Source organism: Lepus europaeus, chromosome X (assembly GCF_033115175.1).
Source record: "Lepus europaeus isolate LE1 chromosome X, mLepTim1.pri, whole genome shotgun sequence".
In the NCBI taxonomy this organism is placed as follows: domain Eukaryota; kingdom Metazoa; phylum Chordata; class Mammalia; order Lagomorpha; family Leporidae; genus Lepus; species Lepus europaeus.
Window position 1 is genome coordinate 127,431,944 of NC_084850.1, and position 20,787 is coordinate 127,452,730.

The 20,787-nt window shown below is 36.4% G+C and overlaps 1 protein-coding gene across 6 annotated transcripts in view; it reads right to left on the bottom strand.

Moving 5' to 3' along the window:
- CNKSR2 (connector enhancer of kinase suppressor of Ras 2) overlaps nucleotides 1–20,787 on the bottom strand; it is a 316,326-nt gene that overhangs the window by 237,815 nt on the left and 57,724 nt on the right. For all 6 annotated transcript variants that reach the window (XM_062183975.1, XM_062183974.1, XM_062183973.1 and 3 more), the window contains exons 3-4: nucleotides 18,256–18,458; nucleotides 3,900–3,987 (exon numbers count right to left, since the gene is read on the bottom strand). In XM_062183975.1, coding sequence (XP_062039959.1) covers nucleotides 3,900–3,987; nucleotides 18,256–18,458 — 291 coding nt within the window. The remainder of the gene's footprint in view (nucleotides 1–3,899; nucleotides 3,988–18,255; nucleotides 18,459–20,787) is intronic.

Here is a 20,787-nt window from a genome sequence, read left to right on the forward strand (position 1 = left end):
CCATATGATAGAAAAACAATAATGAAATAGAAGTAACTGTGACAAAATGTATGAGCTACTGAATTTTAAAAAGCAGAAATTGATAATGTAATAACAAAATGTCCTAAGAAGGGCATAGCATCCTTTTCAAAACAGTATATAGTGGGTGAAAGGTACTGAAAGTCATTTTATGTTCTGAGCACATCTCTGTGTTTGGTCAAGACTGAATGTTCAAAGTGTACAAGCAACCTTTCTCTCTTGCACCTAACATTTCCTGACCTGTAAATAGCAAAATTTAAACCCGTTACTGCCTTAAAATAAGATTCCTAAAGAGAAAGTTGAGCAAAACAGTGGAACTGTTAAAAGATCCTGTTGGGAATATAAGCAAGCCTTTGAGAGCAATATGATAACAGTATATGTTTCTATGAAGTAGCTGTCAATAGCAGGTGTTCATGAATGTGGAAACAAAAACTGAATCATTAATTAGTTGGTAGATTTTTAAAAATTACAGAATGTGTGTATTAGTTATACCTGACACAAACTACATCTACCACTTTACCTGTCTCTACAGAAAACCTTAATTCACTGAAAATTTTTTCATTCATTATTCTCGATAAAATAGCTGAAGGTTAGAGTGATCAAGTTATGATCTAGAATCTATGAGTTCTAAAAATAGAAATCTCCCTGTTTCTGACCTCATTCACAACATAAAGATTAAAAGAAAAGTAACTTGGGATCAGTGCTGTGGCATCGCAGGTAAAGCCGCTGCCTGCAGTGCCAGCATCCCATATGGGCACTGATTTAAGTCCAGGCCACTCCACTTCCGACCTAGCTGTCTGCTGATGCACCTAGGAAAGCAGTGGAAAATGGCACAAGTGCTTGGGTTCCTACACCCGCAAGGGAGATCTGGAAGAAGCTCCTGACTCCTGGCTTTTTCTGCCCAGCTCTGGCTGTTGTGGCCATTTAGGGAGTGAACCAGCGGATGGAAGTTTCTTTCTCTCTCTCTCTCTCTCTCTCTCTCTCTCTCTCTCTCTCTCCACCTCCACCTCCACCTCTCTAAAACTCTGCCTTTTAAATAAATGAATCTTATTTTTTTAAAAAAGCTAACTTTTCTTCAAGATCACTTTGTGTATCATTGACATTTACAAATTAAAATAAAATAAATCTCCTGATACTCTCCTACAAGATACCAAGAAAATTTATCATAGCTGACATTTAGAATTACAATCTTGGTTTATAAGACATTCTAAGGTTGGCCCAATACACAAAAGCAAACCTTAACCAGCTATCCAGTTACAAATGTTTGAAATAGACACAAGAAACGAAAAACACTGACTGTTCTGTCATAATTAGACTGGAAATTATTTTGAAAGTAGACATCATATTGATTTTTTTTTAAAAATGGCTTTCTTGTATATAAAAAGTTAAAAAAACTTCTAATTCTTCCATTTAATTCCTTGGTATTTCAGTTATCTTGGGTCTCATGCATAAATCAAAATCTCAATGCACATAATGTAGTTATTACAGATCATATGTAGTAGAAGCAGTAAGTATTGATGACTGTATAATTACTGTTTGTATACAGACTTCTGAGGCTTTGAGTGATTACCATACAAATACTGTACAGTATCTATTACATAACTATTAGGTACCTACAAAGTACCTTTTTTTTTTTTTAAGAAAGACCCTAGGTCTTTCTTTTTTGTTTTTTTTAAAGATTTATTTACTTATTTGAAAGTCAGAGTTACACACAGAGAGAGAGGCAGAGACAGAGAGAGAGGTCTTCCATCCGATGCTTCACTCCCCAACTGGCGGAAATGGCAAGCTGCGCTGATCCAAAGCCAGGAGCCAGGAGCTTCTTCCAGGTCTCCCACGGAGGTTCAGAGGCCCAAGGACTTGGGCCATCTTCTACTGCTTTCCCAGGCCATAGTAGAGAGCTGGATGGGAAGTGGAGCAGCCGGGTCTCGAACCGGCACCCATAAGGGATACCAGTGCTTCAGGCCAAGGTGCTAACCCGCTGCACCACAGTGCCAGCCCCTATTAAGTACCTTTTGAAACAGAGAAATTCATTTCTCTCATAGTAAAAAGAAATTAATCATCTGTTATCCACATCTCAAATCTGCTATAAAATGTAATGCCTTTGAAAGAAGCAAAGCCTTGAAAAATATATTTTTGAAGAAATGCTACTGATAATCCATAACTGTCACCAAAAATCCATAGATTATATATATTTACTTTTCTTCCCTAGAACAAAGTATGAGAACTAGAACTACCTAAAAAAAACCTAGCAAACACAGATTCCTGGGCACTGATCACAGTACATTTGAAGGTTAGTCCCACAAATCTGAATTTCTAAGATTTCCATGTGAGGATAATGCTTCTGATTGGTAGATAAAAATGGAACATCATTGCCCCAGAACGTAGGTCAGTAAATTATTGCTCATGGGCCTAGTTTGGCCTGATGTCTATTTTTCTAAATCAAGTTTACTGGAACACGGCCATAACTATTCATTTATACTTCATCTACGGCTGCCTTGGAGCTCTAGTAACAGAGTTGAGCAGTTATGAAAGACAGCCTCCAAAGCCTTAAATATTTACTATTTGGCCCTTTACATAAAACATTTACTAACACTTGCCCTAAAATGCCATGTCTCTCACTCCTATCTGGTTATGATCCTTAAAATTCTGGTTTGATCTTAAAAATCTGGTTATGATCCTTAAATTATGTCATAATTTATTAATTTATGAATTATTAATCTATGTCACTACATAAAATAAGAAATACAGTAAGACTGTAAGGGCACTTCAAAGCTCTCAAAATATTCGCCATCTTCATTAATGACTCTTTGAATAACATCATTTCCATGACATAATTCTGATGAACATCTTATGTGTTCCACAACTAAAAGTCACAAAGTTACTGTCTGATCCTCAATGAGAAACATCTGAAAATCTACAGTTCCAGAGATACAGTACAAATAAAATATATACAGTACAACAAAAATATACTGAAGGACTTAAATAATTATTTTAAAAAATATTTCTTTGAGGAAATATGCCAACATAAGATATTCACAACTGTCATTAGTAATTAAGGGCAGGGAATTCTGAACAATAAGTTAAATCAACAATTTCCCTAAATTGTCAGGTAATCGTTTCTATTATACATTATCCTCTATTTCATTTCTGCATCACTGGATAATGGCAACCTCAGAAAGAAGCAGCAGCAATAGGCTGACATTAGTCTTACACAGAAGGTGGCTGAAGGGCTTAGACTACACAGATATGCTTAACTAGATTTAAATAAAATTTTATAGGGTATATATACTAATAAGTTCACCCCAATCTCTACCATTTCTTCTTGTTTTATAACAGTCTTGATTCAAACTTTTATATTAGCTGCTGGAGTCCTGAAGGCATTTGATTCTGGATTAGATAATATTCAAAGCAAAAAAATCAGTTCAGGTAATTAGAGCATTGATAAAAACTATTATGCATAGTTGGTTGTATGTGTACATACTAAGTGAAACTAATAATGTCTAACAGCAAAAGTAACAGTGTCTTACAGCAAAACTCTGAGATCGTTTTCTGAATGGGATAATTTAATTTTGTGAAGGGCAATAATATAGTTTAGTCAATCCTACTGAAAATGTGAGACTAATAGGCATTATAATCATAATGATGTATTCAGAGGTTCAGCTTTCTGTTATATCTTCCTGTAAATGAAAGCCTTGCTTACTGGGCTCTATGCATAGTTTTCCAATAAATGATTACATAATTGGTCTTTAAAGAAATGTTTGTGTTAAAATAAGAAACTTTCAAACCAGTGCCTTATAAACTTTCAGTAAACAGAATACGTTTCATGGTTGGAATAAGAAATTATTAGCAAATTAACAAACGCAAAGTTTGTTAGCTAATACCTGTTGCACAATTGTTGTTAATTCCAAGCAGAGCTGTATGACATTATTCCTTGTAACTGAATAGTCTGTCACAGCAGCAAATGGTGACCTACAAAGGGAAAGGAAAAGTGTGATTATTAGGACAAGCTGTTGAGAAGTTCCAAATTAAATAGCCTAAAATACGATTTGAATAATATGAATTATTCTGAAGTTCACATATTGATAAAAAAATACTTGCAACTCATTTAAAGAAAAACATTGAAAGAAATTTTGGAAGAGAGCAAAATTCATTAAATAATGTTAAAGACACTGGTTACCACACTTGTGCCCTACATTGGAGTACCTGGGTTTGACATCAGACTCTGGCTTGTATCTCCAGCTTCCTGGTAATTCAGACCCTAAGAGGTAGCGGTGATGGTGAAAATAATAGGGTTCTTGCCACTCATGTGGGAGACTCACATTGAGTTCCAACCTCCTGGCTTCATAGGCATTTGGAAAGTGAACCAACAGATGGGATTGTGTTATCTATCTCCCTCCCCTACTCCCTCTCCCTTTCAAATAAATAAAAAATAAAATTTAAGAAGACTGCTTGTATATAAAAGCATTTCATGTGCAACACTTGCTATGCATGCACATTCTTTGGTGAAATGACTGTTCAAATCCTTTATTCATTATCTATTTCATTGTTGGTATTCTTGCCATTGAGTTTAGTGAATTTTTTTTTTAAGATTTAATTTCTTTATTTGAAAGGTAGAGTTACACAGAGAGAAGCAGAGACAGAGACAGAGAGAGGTCTTCCATTTGTTGGTTCACTCCCTAAATGGCCTCAATGGCTGCAGCTGAGCCAATCCGAAGCATGGAGCCAGGAGCTTCTTCCAGGTCTCCCACACGAGTGCAGGGGCCCAAGCATCTAGGCCACCTTCACTGCATTCCTAGGCCATAAGCAGAGAGCTGGATTGGAAGAAAAGCGGAGTAGCCAGGACACAAACCAGCAACCATATGAAATGCCAGAGCCTCAAGCGGAGGATTAGTCTACTACGTCACAGCACTGGCCCAAAGAGAATTCTTGAAATATTCTGTAGGCAAGGTCTATGGAGAATATATGATTTGTAAACATTTCTTCTTAGGCTATGACTTGGTTTTTCATCCTCTTAACAGGGTCTTTAGTAGATCAAACTTTTAAATTTTAATGAGGTCAAATTTATTGATAATTCTTTTCTGGAATGTGCCTTTGATGTTGTAGCTAAGAAATCTTCAATATAACTGTCTTGAGTCAAATTCTTAACAAGGTATAAGGTTTGGATTGAACTTCATAGTTTTCCTTTTGCCTGTCCAAGTGTTCCAATATAATTTTTTTCCCCCAAAGAAACCTTTTGTTTAATGAGTACAAATTTCCTAAGTACAACTTTAGGAATACAGTGATTCTTCCTACAATACCTGCCCTACCACCCCCACTCCCTCCCCATTTCCTCCTCCCTCTCCCATTCTCAGTCTCATTCTTCATTAAGATTTTCAATTAACTTTATACACAGAAGACCAACTCTATACTAAGTAAAGATTTCATCAATTTGCACACACATGCTCACAAATAAAATCTGAGAACAACTTTTACAATTAAGTCTCATATTACAACTCTTTGAGAACAGAGTCCTGCATGGGAAGTTAGTGCACAGCGACTTCTGTTAATTTAACAATTAACACTCTTATGTATGACAACAGTGATCACTTGAGGCTCTTGACATGAGTTGCTAACCCTATAGAAGCCTTTTGAATTCACAATCTCTGTCAATATTTAGACAAGGCCATAAGCAAAGTGGAAGTTCTCTCCTTCCTTCAGAGAAAAGTACATCCTTCGTTGATGGCCACTTATTTCCACTGGGGTCTCTCTCACAGAGATACTTCATGTAGACTTATTTTTGCCATAGTGTCTTGGCTTTCCATGCCTGAAATGCTCTCATGGGCTTTTCAGCCAGACCAGAATGCCTTAAGGTCTGATTCTGAGGTCAGAGTGCTTCTAATATCATTTGTGGAAAAGATCATCTATTCTCCAACAAACTGCTTTGCTTCAGATTTCCTCACAGCCAGACAGTTGTTGGCAAGGATAACCAGTTTCACTTTGCCTTGTTCTGATCATCTCGAGAATGCTTATATCCCAGCATGTATTTTCTGCTCTTCCTCACAAGCTGGAGTCTAGAGTTGATCAATTCCAGCGACTTTTTCATCTTAGTTGCAGCCACCATCTTCCTGCCTTAGGTTCAGTATGGCCTCCATCCAAGTGCAGCCACAAACATCCAGGAAGTGAGAAAAACTAACATATTTTTTAAAAATGTCCTTCAGTCTTTATTTCTTATCACTGAATTAACAGAAGTCTGTTGTTTGAGTTTCATTTTGACTGCAATATCTGACTGAAATTCTTTTCAATTTGTTGACGATTGCTCATTGGTACATTGTCTATCTTGGTTAAATGGTCATGGGCACTTGAAAAGAATGTGTTTTTCTGTTTAGGAGTTAAGTGCTCTGAGCGTGTCAATTACATACTGTTGTATGGTGCTGGTGTTCAGCTCTTCTAATTCTCATTGACTTTCATTCCAGCAGTTTTGTCAATTCTTGAAAACGAGTAGACAAAGCCTACAAGTATAACTGCAGACATGTCTATGTCTTCTTTCAGTTTTTTATGGTTTTGGTTCATGCACTTTGAAGTTCTGTTGTTTGACAGACATATCAGTAATTTTTGTTACTTTTTCTTTTGACAGGCAGAGTGGACAGTGAGAGAGAGACAGAGAGAAAGGTCTTTCTTTTGCCGTTGGTTCACCCTCCAATGGCCGCCGCGGCCGGCGCACCGTGCTGATCCGAAGGAAGGCAGGAGCCAGGTGCTTCTCCTGGTCTCCCATGCGGGTGCAGGGCCCAAGGACCTGGGCCATCCTCCACTGCACTACTGGGCCATAGCAGAGAGCTGGCCTGGAAGAGGAGCAACTGGGACAGAATCTGGCGCCCCAACCAGGACTAGAACCCGGTGTGCCAGCGCCGCAGGCGGAGGATTAGCCTAGTGAGCTGTGGCGCCAGCCACTTTTCTTTTTAATTGCTGATTTATATGTCCAATTATTACATGTTGGTGTTTTTTGTTATTTTGAATATAATATAACATTTACATATTATACATTAACCCTTCATATCTGTCTATGGCAAATGTTTTCCCAGCTTTTCATCCATCTTAAACTTTCTTACTTTTTTCTATATTTATGTAGGCAAAAAGTACATTCTTTTTTCTTTTAAGCTAAATTTTTAATACTCCAACTGACTTTTTATATCTAGATTTTTTAGTTTATTTTTCTTTAGTTTTCTCCTTATCTTTTTCATTTAAATAACATATACCTAAAATTTATTTTAGAGAATAGATAGTGTTCTAGCATCATTTATTTCTAAATGCTTAATCAAATTCTCTAATACCATTTATTCCAGTGGTCTTAACATTGTTTTCTAAATGATTTTATACACCACTCTATTATGGGCTGTCTTCCAATACTCTATTCCTACTCCAAAACCCAACATATTTTTCAACATAATTTACTACAGTGGAAGGGGATAGTAGAAATTGAAATAAAGTTGGGGCTGCCACTGTGGTGTAGCAGCTAAAGCCACTTCCCATAGTGCTGACATTCCATATGGGAACCTGTTCAAGTCCCAGCTCCTCCACTTCTGATCTAGCTCCCTAATAATGTGCCTGGGAAAGTAAGAGAAGTTGGCCCAAGTCCTTGGGCCCCTGCACCCTTGTGGGAGATCTGGAAGAAGCTCCTGGCTCCTGGCTTCGGATCAGCTCAGCTCTGACCATTGCAGCCATTTGGGGGTGAAACAGGGAATGGAAGACCTCTCTCTCTCTCTGCCTTTGCCACTCTGTAAATCTGCCTTTCAAATAAATAAATCTTTAAAAAAAGAAATTTAAATAAAGTTAATTAGAAATGTGATTAATTGAAGTTCTCACATTTAAAAATTAATCTCTTTGTGACTAGAAACAAGCCTTTAAAAATCCATACTGATGCAGTTTTTCTAAATCTGGGTCATAGAGATGGTTGCATAGTGGTACCTAAACTTACTCAAATTCATCAAACTACATTTAAAATGGATGAGTTTTATCGGATGTATACTAAGCCTCAAAATTGTTTTAAAAACATGTAAAATAGTGACATAAGCACTTCTAGTATAACATTACTAACTTAAAAAATCACCTAAAGACCATGTATTGCTACATTAGAGTATAAAAATTGGCATTTTAAATTAAGAATTAAATGCATCTAACATTATAAGGAAAGAGTTTGGGTTTTTATGTTTGAAAAGGTGTTTAAAAATTTTGAAAACTTCATTTAAAGGGATGAGATGCACTACATGATTTTTTCCCATTAGTATTTAAATGAATCTCATTGATCTTCAAAACACACAAAAAGAAAAATCTATTTAATGACTCCATGCCTGTAGCAAACCGAATTCTAGGTCATGTTTTCCACTTTCCTGACCACTCACAGTTTAAGTAGGACAAATGTCTCACTCAAGATTAAATTTCAAGAAAAATGGGGGAAATATCTAAACACATACCAGGAAAGACACTGATTTTCTTTGTAATGTTTACAACCCCCCTAAAATTTTCATCTTAAGTGCAAATCATATAGAACCATACTCAGAGCCACACTTATTTTAGGCAGATATTAATGTTTGATATGGTGACTTTGGATATAAACATATATCAGGGCAAAAGACAGGCAGGGCTCTAATCTTTGTGGATAACCAAAGACGCACACTCAATCATGACAATGATCATCTATGAGATTTAAAAAAAAAATGGACCTCTGTAGGAGAACTGAACATGATCAGCAGAAAAACAAAAGTAAGGCAAGAAGTTTTGTTCTTAAACTTAAAGAACCCCTAGAGTTAAGGCTACTTACAAAAAGAACAAAACGACTTTAAGTAAAGGAAATTAGATTCACAGAAAAAAAATTTTTGATGTCAGAATGGAAAATTAAGGATAAAATGCTTGGTTCATCAACAAATGGTTGTTATGGGAATTATCCTATTTAGATCTTAAACATTAAGTATCTTTCCTTAAATCATCATATAGATAAAACCATGGTTATATTCTCTCTAGTGCAAAGATTTATGAGTCTTTAAGAAGTTATATTTTGTATACTATCAAAACCACTGCATTTATGGAAAGGTTATGAGTGGTTCAAAAATCCTAAACAAATTAGGAGCCAGTAAGGAAAATGATCACTGCCTTATTATGTCTCTGCTTGGCACTACTGTAGCCCCAGGGCGGTCCATGAATAGTGGCAGTGCTTACATCACTGATCTTCTCTGGAACAAGTGGTGCCAAGTAAGGGACAATGAACACATGAAAGGAAATAAAACCAAACCAAACAACAATGAACCACGTTTTCTGATGAGTATGTTTGATGTACGTTTGATGTTGTTTTCTTGGTTTCAAAATTATTTTCCTGATACAGAATTGGCTTTTGTTCTATATTTTTCTATCATGAAAAAATTAGTTTTACCATCTTCTTACATAAGGCAAAAGATTCCAAAGAAATATATTTTTCCCAAATAAAACATTTTCCCTAACCTCTTTAAATACGTAAAAGATTTTTAGTGCTATCAAGAGATCTCACTGATGCTTTCAAAATAGAATGATCTTAAGAGGTATTTTACAAACAATTAGAACTAGGCGTTAATGCTAAAAATGAGAGGAACTAAAATCACACTATAAATAGCAAAATAAATTTTTTCTATTTAATAATAATTTTGGGCTTTTTTCAATGTCACTGTACAACATGATACAAATAGTGATAGGGAAACCTCTGATGATAGATTGATTTGCAAAGCTACAGAAAACTGTAAGAAAGATGAGGTGTCAAAAAATAGCAGTGTGCAGATTCAAAATAGACAAGCAAACCATGTATTGAAAATAAACAGTAAAGCTACCAATTGTGATTTTCATTTGAGGGTTTTCCTTCAGAAAAGTCTTTTTCATTCAAGTTAATATTTAAAATTGAAGGAAAACAGGAATTTGATGAGCAGATTATATCTTATTTAAGAAACGTAAGGAACTAGTCCTTGAAATAAATCTCATTTAAGTGAAAACAGCATTAAAATTGTTTTGTGTATGTGTATGAATTATAAACATTAATTTTGCTGGCATCAAGCTTAGTTCTGATACATTTAAAAGTTTTTCAACATCAAAAGATATCTCATTGGTATCTTCTAAAGAGAATGTTCTTGAAATACATTTCCTAATCAATTAGAATTAAGTGCTAATACTAAAAATGAAAGGAATAAAATTTCACTATAGTTAAATAAACATTTCCTATAAATAAAATTCTATACATCAATTTGAGAGCAAAAACAGAAAAGAGGTAGTGTTCTTCAGAGTTTGAGGAGAACATTAAAGCATAAAAAGTGTTTACATGCCGCTTTCTATGATACTTTCTTAAAATCCTAAAAATTAGGATTCAAAAGAAGATGAAGCATGACAAAGGAACATGAAGGAGGAAAAAAATAAGACCTTTGGTACCAAACAAAACCATAGTAAAGTATAATTTTCATACTAGATCGATGACTTTAAATAAGTTACTTAATATTTCATAGTAAAATGGGGTTAATTATATAAGCTTTGTAAGAATTCAATGAATTGATATATACTATAAAGCATCTATTATAGTATTCAGAATGAAATCACAGATTTTCACCTACTCTCTTTTCCTCTCTCTCCCTTCTAATCACTTGAAATAATAATTGTAATAAATCATACTGCTATGTATGCAAGTTTGCTCCAGAATATAATTTCTTGACATTAAAAAACTCTATTCCTGCTTATAAACGAAGCCTGTGTTAAAAATCAAAATAACTGGCCAGCACCGAGGCTCACTAGGCTAATCCTCCGACTGTGGTGCCGGCACCCCGGGTTCTAGTCCCGGTTGGGGCGCCAGTCCTGCCCTGGTTGCTCCTCTTCCAGTCCAGCTCTCTGCTGTGGCCCCAGAGGGCAGTGGAGGATGGCCCAAGTGCTTTGGCCCTGCACCTCATGGGAGACCAGGAGAAACACCTGGCTCCTGGATCCAGATAGGCGCAGCACGCTGGCTGTAGCGGCCATTTGGGAGGTAAACAAACAGAAGGAAGACCTTTCTCTCTCTCTCTGTCTCTGTCTCTCTCTCACTGTCAAACTCTGCCTGGCAAAAAAAAAAAAAAAAGAAAGAAAAAAAGATCAAGGGCTCAGCAATATTCAATTGCAACGGCCATTTTCTTTTGAGAAGCAGAGAAAGAAAATACTACCACCCTCTGGACCACTCCCCAAATGTCTGCAATGGCCAAGACAGGGCCAAGCCAAAGCCAAGGGTTGGGAACTCAATCTAGGTCTCCCATGTGGGTGGCAAAGACCTAACCACTTGAACCATCAACTGCTATCTTCTATGACCTACACTAGCAGCAAGTTGGAATTGGGAACTGCAGCTGGGATTTGAATCCAGGGACTCTGATATATGACATATCCTAACTGAAGTTAACAAGCAGGCCAAATGCCCACCCCTGCAGTGGCCATTTTAAAGCCCCCAAATTCAGGGGCTGGTGCTGTGGCATAGTGAGTAAAGCTACCGCTTACAGTGTCGGCATCCCATATGGGTGCTGATTCAAGTCCCAGCTGTTCCAATTCTGATCCCGCTCTCTGCTATGGCCGGGGAAAGCAGTGAAGATGGCCCAAGTCCTTGGGCCCCTGCACTTGCATGGGAGACCTAGAAGAAGCTTCTGGTTCCTGGCTTCAGATGGCGCAGATCCAGCTGTTGCAGCCATCTGGAGAGTGAACCAGTAGATGGAAGATCTCTCTCTCTCTCTTACACTCTGCCTCCGCCTGTCTGTAACTCTGCTTTTCAAATAAATAAATCTTAAAAAAAGCCCCCAAATTCAAGCAAAGCTATAATGACAAGCCAAAATACTAACGATTTATGGTCAACATTATTTCTATGGAACTTTTGTAAGTATTTAAGTTGTAAGTTATTCAAAAGAATACAAAAATAAAGACAAGACACAATCTTACCCTACATAATCTAACTACAGAACAACTTGCTTTGTAAGTTAAGATGAAACAAATGAAAATACTAACTCAATTTATTTAAAGTAGGAACTTAAATCATGATTTTAAAAGTCACAAAAGTTCTCAGTGTTTATCTTCTGATAGTATATAAAGCAAAATATGTTGGAAGTATTACTAATGCAATTTTGGCAATAGAAGTTGATGAATTATAGAATACTGGTGCTAAATTCAGGTCTTCTCTCTTTCTCCTTCTTGCTGTATAACTCCACCTTTCAAATAAATAAATAAATCTTTAAAAGTAAAAAGAATTTCAGGTCTTATTCTGCAGGTCATGTATACTTACTCAAAAATAAAATAAAAGTAGAGGTTAAGGTTCAAGTTACCAAGGCCTAGACATACAGCTGAGACTCAACCATTTCTCAACTCGCTCTTCTTTTATACTATGTTATCGTGCATGTTGACAAGGACTCACAATAACTGCCATGGAGAATCCTGATTTTTCACTTTTCTAGCATTTGATTAATTGTTTTGCTCCATGTATAAAGTTTGTAGGACACAATGAAACATGTGGAATGTTGAACTGTACTTCTTGATGCTGTCTAAACAAAATTTCTTTTTCTTTGAAAGTAATACCAATGTAACTAAAACACACATCTACTAACAATATCTAGCTAAACTATGCACTACTTGTCAGGAAAACAAACAATCTACACATTTCATCCAGCAGAGTTACAGATAAAAACCTGTTACATTTAAATTGATCTCAGGACCTTCTGAAATTTATATGAACCAAACAGCAGTTAAGATATTCATATAGCTCATGGCAGAAGAGGAAATAAAGCCAAGCTCATAAATACATTAGTAGCACTCATCCTTTACCTTTCTTCTTTTCCATTTCCCTAAAAGACTGAAAGTCTGTAAGAAATTATATAAAACTACCCTGAACTACAAATCATTTAAAAAAAAAAAAGGTTTTTTTCCTCAAAGAATGCTCACATTTATCTTCCAACCAACCAAAGACACATATACCTCAATTCCCCAATCTACCCCATACTTTCAGTTATTACCCTATATAATCTCTCAGAAGCATCTGCCCCTATGGAACACATCCTTTTTTCCTTAAAACTCTTTACTCCCTTGCTTGCAGGACACCACTTTCAACTATTTTCTTCCTACCTCTCAGTTGTGACTTCTTATTTTTCCCCTTAAAAGCTTAACTTCTTCTAATGAACCTTCAATTGTTGGTATTCTGAGGGCTCATTCCTTAACCCATTTACCTCCATTCACTCGAAAATATTTATTGAGCAGCTACTATAGGTAAAGAAGTTGCTTAGATAATTGCAGTGTTAGTTAACAAAGTTGATGGAAAATCCTTGTTGTCTTGAAGGATTTAGTACATAAAGCACATGCAGATGAAAACAATAAATATAATATATAAGTAAATTATACAAAATGAGGGTTGAAGTGTCAAAATAGAGCAAGATAAGAGAAATCTGTTCTAAAACTTTCCTTAGATCTCCTATTTTGTTAAGGGTACTACCATCTGCTTGTTCAGCCAAGTCAAATATCTCTTATTCATTCCAGATGTCTCCCTTTCTCTTAATATTTAGATCTTACCTGTCACCAAGACATATTTATGGGCATAAGTAACTCTAAAATTCTTCCATGCTCACTGCTGCTTCACTAATTAAAAATCTCAATAAACAGCACTGGAGAGTATGAGCTCTAACGTCAGAATGTTAGGACTGAATCTTGATTTCACCATTCACTTGCCATTTGGTTTTGATCTTAACCTCCCAAAGTCCTAGTTTTCCTATCTGTAAAATGAAGGCAGTCTTTCTAGAGTTGTTTTTGACTAAATGAGTGCATCTGGAGGTATTAGTGCCCAACAGACATTAGCATCATCAAAGCTAAGCATCAGAATAACTACCAATATTTGCAGCATAATTAATTCCTCAAAGAGCCTAATTGGCTTCTCTTCTACCCTTCTTTAATCTTCTCCAACACTATAGCCCAAGTGATCTAAAACATTCATAGATATGAACAATGACCCTAATGAGATCTCTATTGCCTTCAGCAAAGTGTCCAAATGCATAAACATGGAATATAATATTTTTTTTCTTTTTCTGCTTTTTTCCCCCTGCAAATTTAAGCTGATAAAGCATTATCACTAAGGTAAGTCAGTATAAAGCTAAATTTCTCTACAAAAGATCTTCAAAAAGCAACTTCAGTTTCTTTTTTTGCTTTACAAAGGCCTCATCAGATCCTTTTAATGTTTATTTATTTGAAAAGCAGAGTGAGATTGAGAGAGGCAGAGACTGAGACATCTTCCATCTGCTGGTTCATTCCCCAAATGACTGCAACAGCCAGGGGTGGGCCAAAGCTAGGAACTCCAGCTATGTGTCCCACATGGGTGGCAGGAATCCCAGTACTTGATCCACCACCTGCTGCCTCCCATGCACATAAGTAGGAAGCTTTATCAGAAACTGAGTAGCCAGGACTTGAACTAGACACTACAATAAGGAATACATATGTCATAAGAGGTGGCTTAACCCACTGAACCACAATGGCTGCCCCTCAAAAGAAGATTCTAAAGTTATCACACAGTTTTCCTTTTGTATCCTTCCAGGTACTTATTTTTCCTCATGATCAAAATGTTAAATGATTTTTTATTAAATTGACCACTGTAATATAACACAAAATAAACATGTGAGAACCTCTGCATCAATGGAAGCTAAACAGATGATATAAGTGATTTCCTTCAGGCTTTCTGTGTCATTTGATGAAACAAATACAAAATACCACTGATCAACTTTTTGGATTGCTATGTGTGTGTTTAGGTATAATGCAGGTACCCATGTGTTTTGTAGCAAAATATGTATTTACCAAGAGCATCTTAATAGATTATAAAAATAATGCCACCATAAAGATCGATAATACAATAAAATCTCAGCAATCACTATAGTGGCAGAAGCAATCTGATTTTATAAACAAATCTGTCTGTCATCAAGAAGTAAAAAACATTCTATAATTACTCTATCTACCGCCCTACCTACTCAATAAATTCTTAGCTTTATCTACCTACCTACCTACCTATCAAATATTAGAGTATGAAAAGAAAATGTAATGGAAATAAAAAATAACAAATATCCAGGCTGAGCAAATTTATACTTACAGGGTTCTTGACAGTGAAAGAAAATATAACTAAGTCAAGTATGTATTCTTTAAGCTTTCTGGTTACTTAAAATCCTCTCAAAACAAATGTACTGGGGCCGGTGCTGTGGTGTAGCAGGTGAAGCCACAGCCTGCAGCGCTGGCATCCCATATGGGTGCCAGCTCACGTCCCAGATGCTTCAATTCCGATCCAGCTCTCTGCTATGGCCTGGGAAAGCAGTAGAAGATGGCCCAAGTACTTGGGTCCCTGCACCCGTGTGGGAGACCCAGAGAAAGCTTCCGGCTCCCAGCTTTGGATCAGCCCAGCTCCTGCCACTGCGGCCCTTTTGGGAGTGAACCAGCACATTAAAAATCTCTCTCTCTCTCTCTGCTTCTGCTTCTTTGTAACTCTTCCAAATAAATAAATAAGTAAATCTTAAAAAAATGTATTACATTACTTATGGACTAAGCCATATTTTGCTTACTACGAATTAAGTTTTACAGTATATATATATATATATATATATATATATATTATATATATTTAAAATGCAATTACTTTAAACAATTGAAATGTATTATATAATATGGGGTTTAAATTTTAACGATGGGGCCGGTGCTGTGGCGTAGGGGGTAAAGCCGCTGTCTGCAGTGCCAGCATCCCATATGGGCACCAGTTTGAGACCCAGTTGCTCCACTTCTGATCCAGCTCTCTGAGATGGCCTGGGAAAGCAGTAGAAGATGGTTCAAGTCCTTGGGCTCCTGCACCCATGAGGGAGAACCAGAAGAAGCTCCTGGCTCCTAGCTTTGGATCGGCACAGCTCTGGCTGTTGAAGCAAACTGGGGAGTGAACCAGCAGATGGAAGCCTTCTCTCTCTCTCTGCCTCTCCTTCTCTCTCTGTGTAATTCTGACTTTCAAGTAAATAAATATTTCAAAAAACTGTAATATTATAATGAAAACAATATGTCCATTAGTTCCCAAAAAGTTAGTAGTAGTCAACTTAGAATTCAGATTTGGATTTAGTATCATCACTTACATTAATAAACTCATACAATATAAAATCAAAATTATTCTTTTACATTAAAATACAAATAATTTAATTTTAATTCAGTCTCATGTTTTTAAAATGTCAAAATGTACTATGGATGGATGTGTATGTGAGTGTGTGTATCCTAATGACATTTATCCAAGAATTCTGGTAAAATTTTACATTATCAGAGTTTTTAATGAAATACATAGTATTCTCTTTTTTTTTTAAAGATTTATTTATTTATTTAAAAGGCAGAGTTGCAGAGGCAGAGAGAGAGAGAGAAAGAGAGAGGTCTTCCATCTGCTAGTTCACTCCTCAAATGGCCACAATGGTCAGAGTTGAGAGGATCTGAAGCCAGGAAACAGGAGCTTCTTATAGGTCTCTCACGTGGGTGCAGGGGCCCAAGCACTTGGGTCATGCTCTACTGCTTTCCCAGGCCATAGCAGAAAGCTGGATGGGAAATAGAGTAGCTGGGATTTGCACTGGCACCCACATGGGATGCTGGCCCTTTAGGTGGCGGCTTTACCCGCTACGCCGCAGTATTCTTAATCTTGGTTATTTAATCATTATAAGGTATTAGGCTCCTTACAGATCATTTCAAAACCTAGGAAGCTTATTTAGTTCTTTTTATAAACAGTTATAACGACATATGTAATATATATAATTTTCACCTAAGCTGTTTTTATTTCATATTATGAAAGCTTTTATGCATGCTAAGTTCTAAAACAAATGAAAATGAGTTAAACTAAAAAAAAGTGTTTGTCTATCTACTCATTTAAAATATAGAATAGTATGTAGAATTCCAATGGTCATTTAAATACAACCAATTAAAAAGAAAAGTAAAAAAAAAAAATCAGGAGACAAAGAACTACTATAAATTTTGTTATGACACCAAAATGGTGATCTTGATTATAAAGCAATAAAGGTATTTTACAGTTGTCAGAGATTAACTGTGCATTGCCTACTGAGTTATATATCAAATTTGACAAAAGATTTATAGCTATTTGATGATACCCCTACATTGTGGCAAATTATAATTAGACGTGTATTACTTGGTACTCTTCTTCTTGTCCAATCCTTTCACTACAAAAATGGATGTGACTGGAAAACATTATCCTTAGTGAAATAAACCAGTATCAAAAAGACAATATCATATGTCTCTCTGATCTATAGTAACTGATAGAGTACCTAAAAGGTAATCTATAGAAGAGAAATTAACACTTTGAGATGCAATAAAATTTGAATACCCTTAATGCAACTGTTGAGGAAGTTTTTTTTTTCCATACTATTTGCTGAACTCTTTACTTAGTATAGGGTTAATCTTATGTGTATAAAGTTAATTGAAAATAGATCTTAGTAAAAATAAGAATGGGAATAGGAGAGGGAAGAGGAAGATTGGTAGGAACGTGACTGTGAGGTCGCGTAGGGTGGAAAGAATCACAATGTTTCTCAACTTGTATAACTTCAATAAAAGGTTTCTGGGGGAAAAAATAAAAGCTCCCTTGGGCCTTCTCCTTCAATTTATGGCTTATTTAAAAGTATATGTTTTAACTCAAAAGCAGTCATAGATTTTCTAGATACCACTTTTGGTTTTACCCATCTCAAGTTTAGTTGAATTATTCCTATTTACATAATTTCTACTGTGTAAAATCCCTTGAGAATGGATTTATGACCCACAGTACAGTGTCTCTTGGAGACTGCTGTGCATGCACTTGGACACACCATGTGCTCTGCTGTGGGCAGGAAGAGTGTCCACCGGACTCCAGCAGGTCCAGGTGATAATCAAGTTCAGGCAATGTACATTATAAATTCTTATCTATGCACTGCATCAAATATGGAGGCAAGATGATCAAAGTTGCCAAGAGTTGCAGATCTCTCTGTATCTCCTCTCAGAATCACTTGTTTTTGCCTCGCATATTTTTAGTTGTTCAATGCGTATATGTTTATGATTATTTTACTGTTTTATTATAAAATATATATTCATTTTCTTACTTATTTTACAATACAAAATTGTTTTATCACAAATTATATACATTATACATTCTAAAAAAAAGAAAGTTGGAAATAATGATATATTTGAAATTATGTCTGAGGAGGAGTTATTTATTAAATATATAGAAGACTATACCTGTCCAACCAAGCAAGTAGACTCTTGGCTGCTCCAATCAGATCCACAACCGAAGTCAGAAAGTCATTTGGCAATTTTCGGCTGGTCCTCCCATCATAATGGCCACTCCTTCTCCTTCCTGTTATAAAATTCTGTAGATTTTTGGCAGATGCATTCAACTTGTGAGAAAGGGTTTTCAGATTTTCTGTCTCCAAGCCATAATTCTGAATTGTGAAAGAGAGAATAAATGTAATTAAAATCAATATTTTATTAATTCATTAAAATATTTACTGCATACTTTAATATGCACAGGCAATGAAACTAGTGTTAGAATTACAAATGAAAAAGTAGGACTTCTAGACTAGTAGGTCTATAATCAAGTGAGGATTGGGGAGAAGTTGGATACAGAAATAACTAAATGGGTTAAATACTAATTAGAACATGGAATATTAAGTGCATTATATATTGTAAGTGTGCTACCCAATACAGCAAGATTATAAGGATTCAAAAGTTTATTTTTTTAATCAAAACCTAAGTTCACTTATTTGTGAGATTATTATAACCAAACATTTTTTACTACATATTTGATTAACATTTATATAGTCATGACTGTACATACTAGGAACAATTCTGTTTCCCCAAAGTTGGGAAAGTAAATATATGAAAAAGCAGGAAATAAACTGCACATAATGCAGCTTTTTTCTTTTCAAGACTTTTATTTATTTATTTATTTATTTATTTGAGAGGTAGAGTTACAGAGAGTAAGAGGGAGAGAGAGAGAGAGATTTTCCATCTGCTGCTTCACTCCCCAAATGGCCACAATGGCTGGAGCTAAGCCGATCCAAAGCCAGGAGCCAGGAGCCAGGTGCCAGGAGCCAGGAGCTTCCTCCAGGTCTCCCACGTGGGTGCAGGGGCCCATGGGTTTGGGCCATCTTCCACTGCTTTCCCAGCCCGTAGCAGAGAGTTGGATCAGAAGAGGAGCAGCCAGGACTAGAACTGGCACCCATGTGGGATGCTGGCATTGCAGGCCGAGGATTAACCTAGTGAGCCACAGCACTAGCCCCACCTTTTTTCTGTATCCTCTTCATAAAGACTCACAAGTTTCTTTTAGAGTATATAAGTAAAAACTCTGCTTCCTAAGGGGAATACACTTTCTCCTTTTTATAAAATAAGTTATGAAGCTAAACATATTTTTGATTTTGTTATGGCTGCATTATCTCACAAACAGGAAGCATACTCAAAGCAATCATATGACTGATACTTTTTAAATATATTTGTTTTCTTCTTTCCTTTGCCCTCAGTTTTCGATTTCTAGTAATATCTAGTAACTCATCCTAATTATTTTATCTAAACATTGTTGCAGAAAGGGCTTACGTAAATAAATGTAAGAAGTCATTTTGCCACCTTAAAATAATTTTGGGAAGTTTCATACGTTACAATTAAAATTTAAAGCAGCAAACTGTGAGTTGCAATACATCCCATAGAAAGGCTAAACTCATCAAAAGATGACCTTGATGAAACCATTGAAGAAAGGATGACCTTGACCAAACTACTTAGTGACACATGATACTGTTGTATGTAAAACTAAAAGTAAAGAAAAGTCATAAAATCCAAAATCTTATTTATTTTTAATAGAAAACTTTTATTTAATAAATATAAATTTGAAAAGTACAACTTTTGGATTATTGTGGTTCTTCCTCCCATAACCACCCTCCCACCCTCAAACCATCCCATTTCCTACTCCCTCTCTCATTCCATTCTTCATTAAGATTCATTTTTGGCCGGCGCTGTGGCTTAACAGGCTAATCTTCTGCCTTGCGGCGCCGGCACATCGGGTTCTAGTCCCGGTCGGGGCGCCGGAGTCTATCCCGGTTGCCCCTCTTCCAGGCCAGCTCTCTGCTATGGCCCGGGAGTGCAGTGGAGGATTGCCCAAGTGCTTGGGCCCTACACCCACATGGGAGACCAGGAGAAGCACCTGTCTCCTGGCTTCGGATCAGCAAGATGCGCCGGCCGCAGCAGCCATTGGAGGGTGAACCAACGGCAAAAAGGAAGACCTTTCTCTCTGTCTCTCTCTCTCACTATCCACTCTGCCTGTCAAAAAAAAATTCATTTTTAATTATCTTTATATACAGATGAACAATATATTGAATAAATTTCAACAGTTTGCACCCACACTGACACACAAAGTATAAAGTACTTTTTGAGTAGTAATTTTACCGTTAATTTGCATAGACAACACATTAAGGACAGAGGTCCTACATGGGGAGCAGGTGCAGAGTGACTCTTGTTGTTGATTTAACAACTGACACTCTTATTTATGACGTCAGTAATCACCCGAGGCTCTTGGCATGAGCTGCCAAGGCTATGGAAGCCTCTTGAGTTCACAAACTCCATCATATTTAGACAAGGCCATAGTCAAAGTGGAAGTTCTCTCCTCCCTTCAGAGAAAGGTACCTCCTTCTTTGATGGCCCCTTCTTTCCACCAGGATCTCACTCACAGAGATCATTCATTTAGGTCATTTTTTGCCACAGTGTCTTGGCTTTCCATGCCTG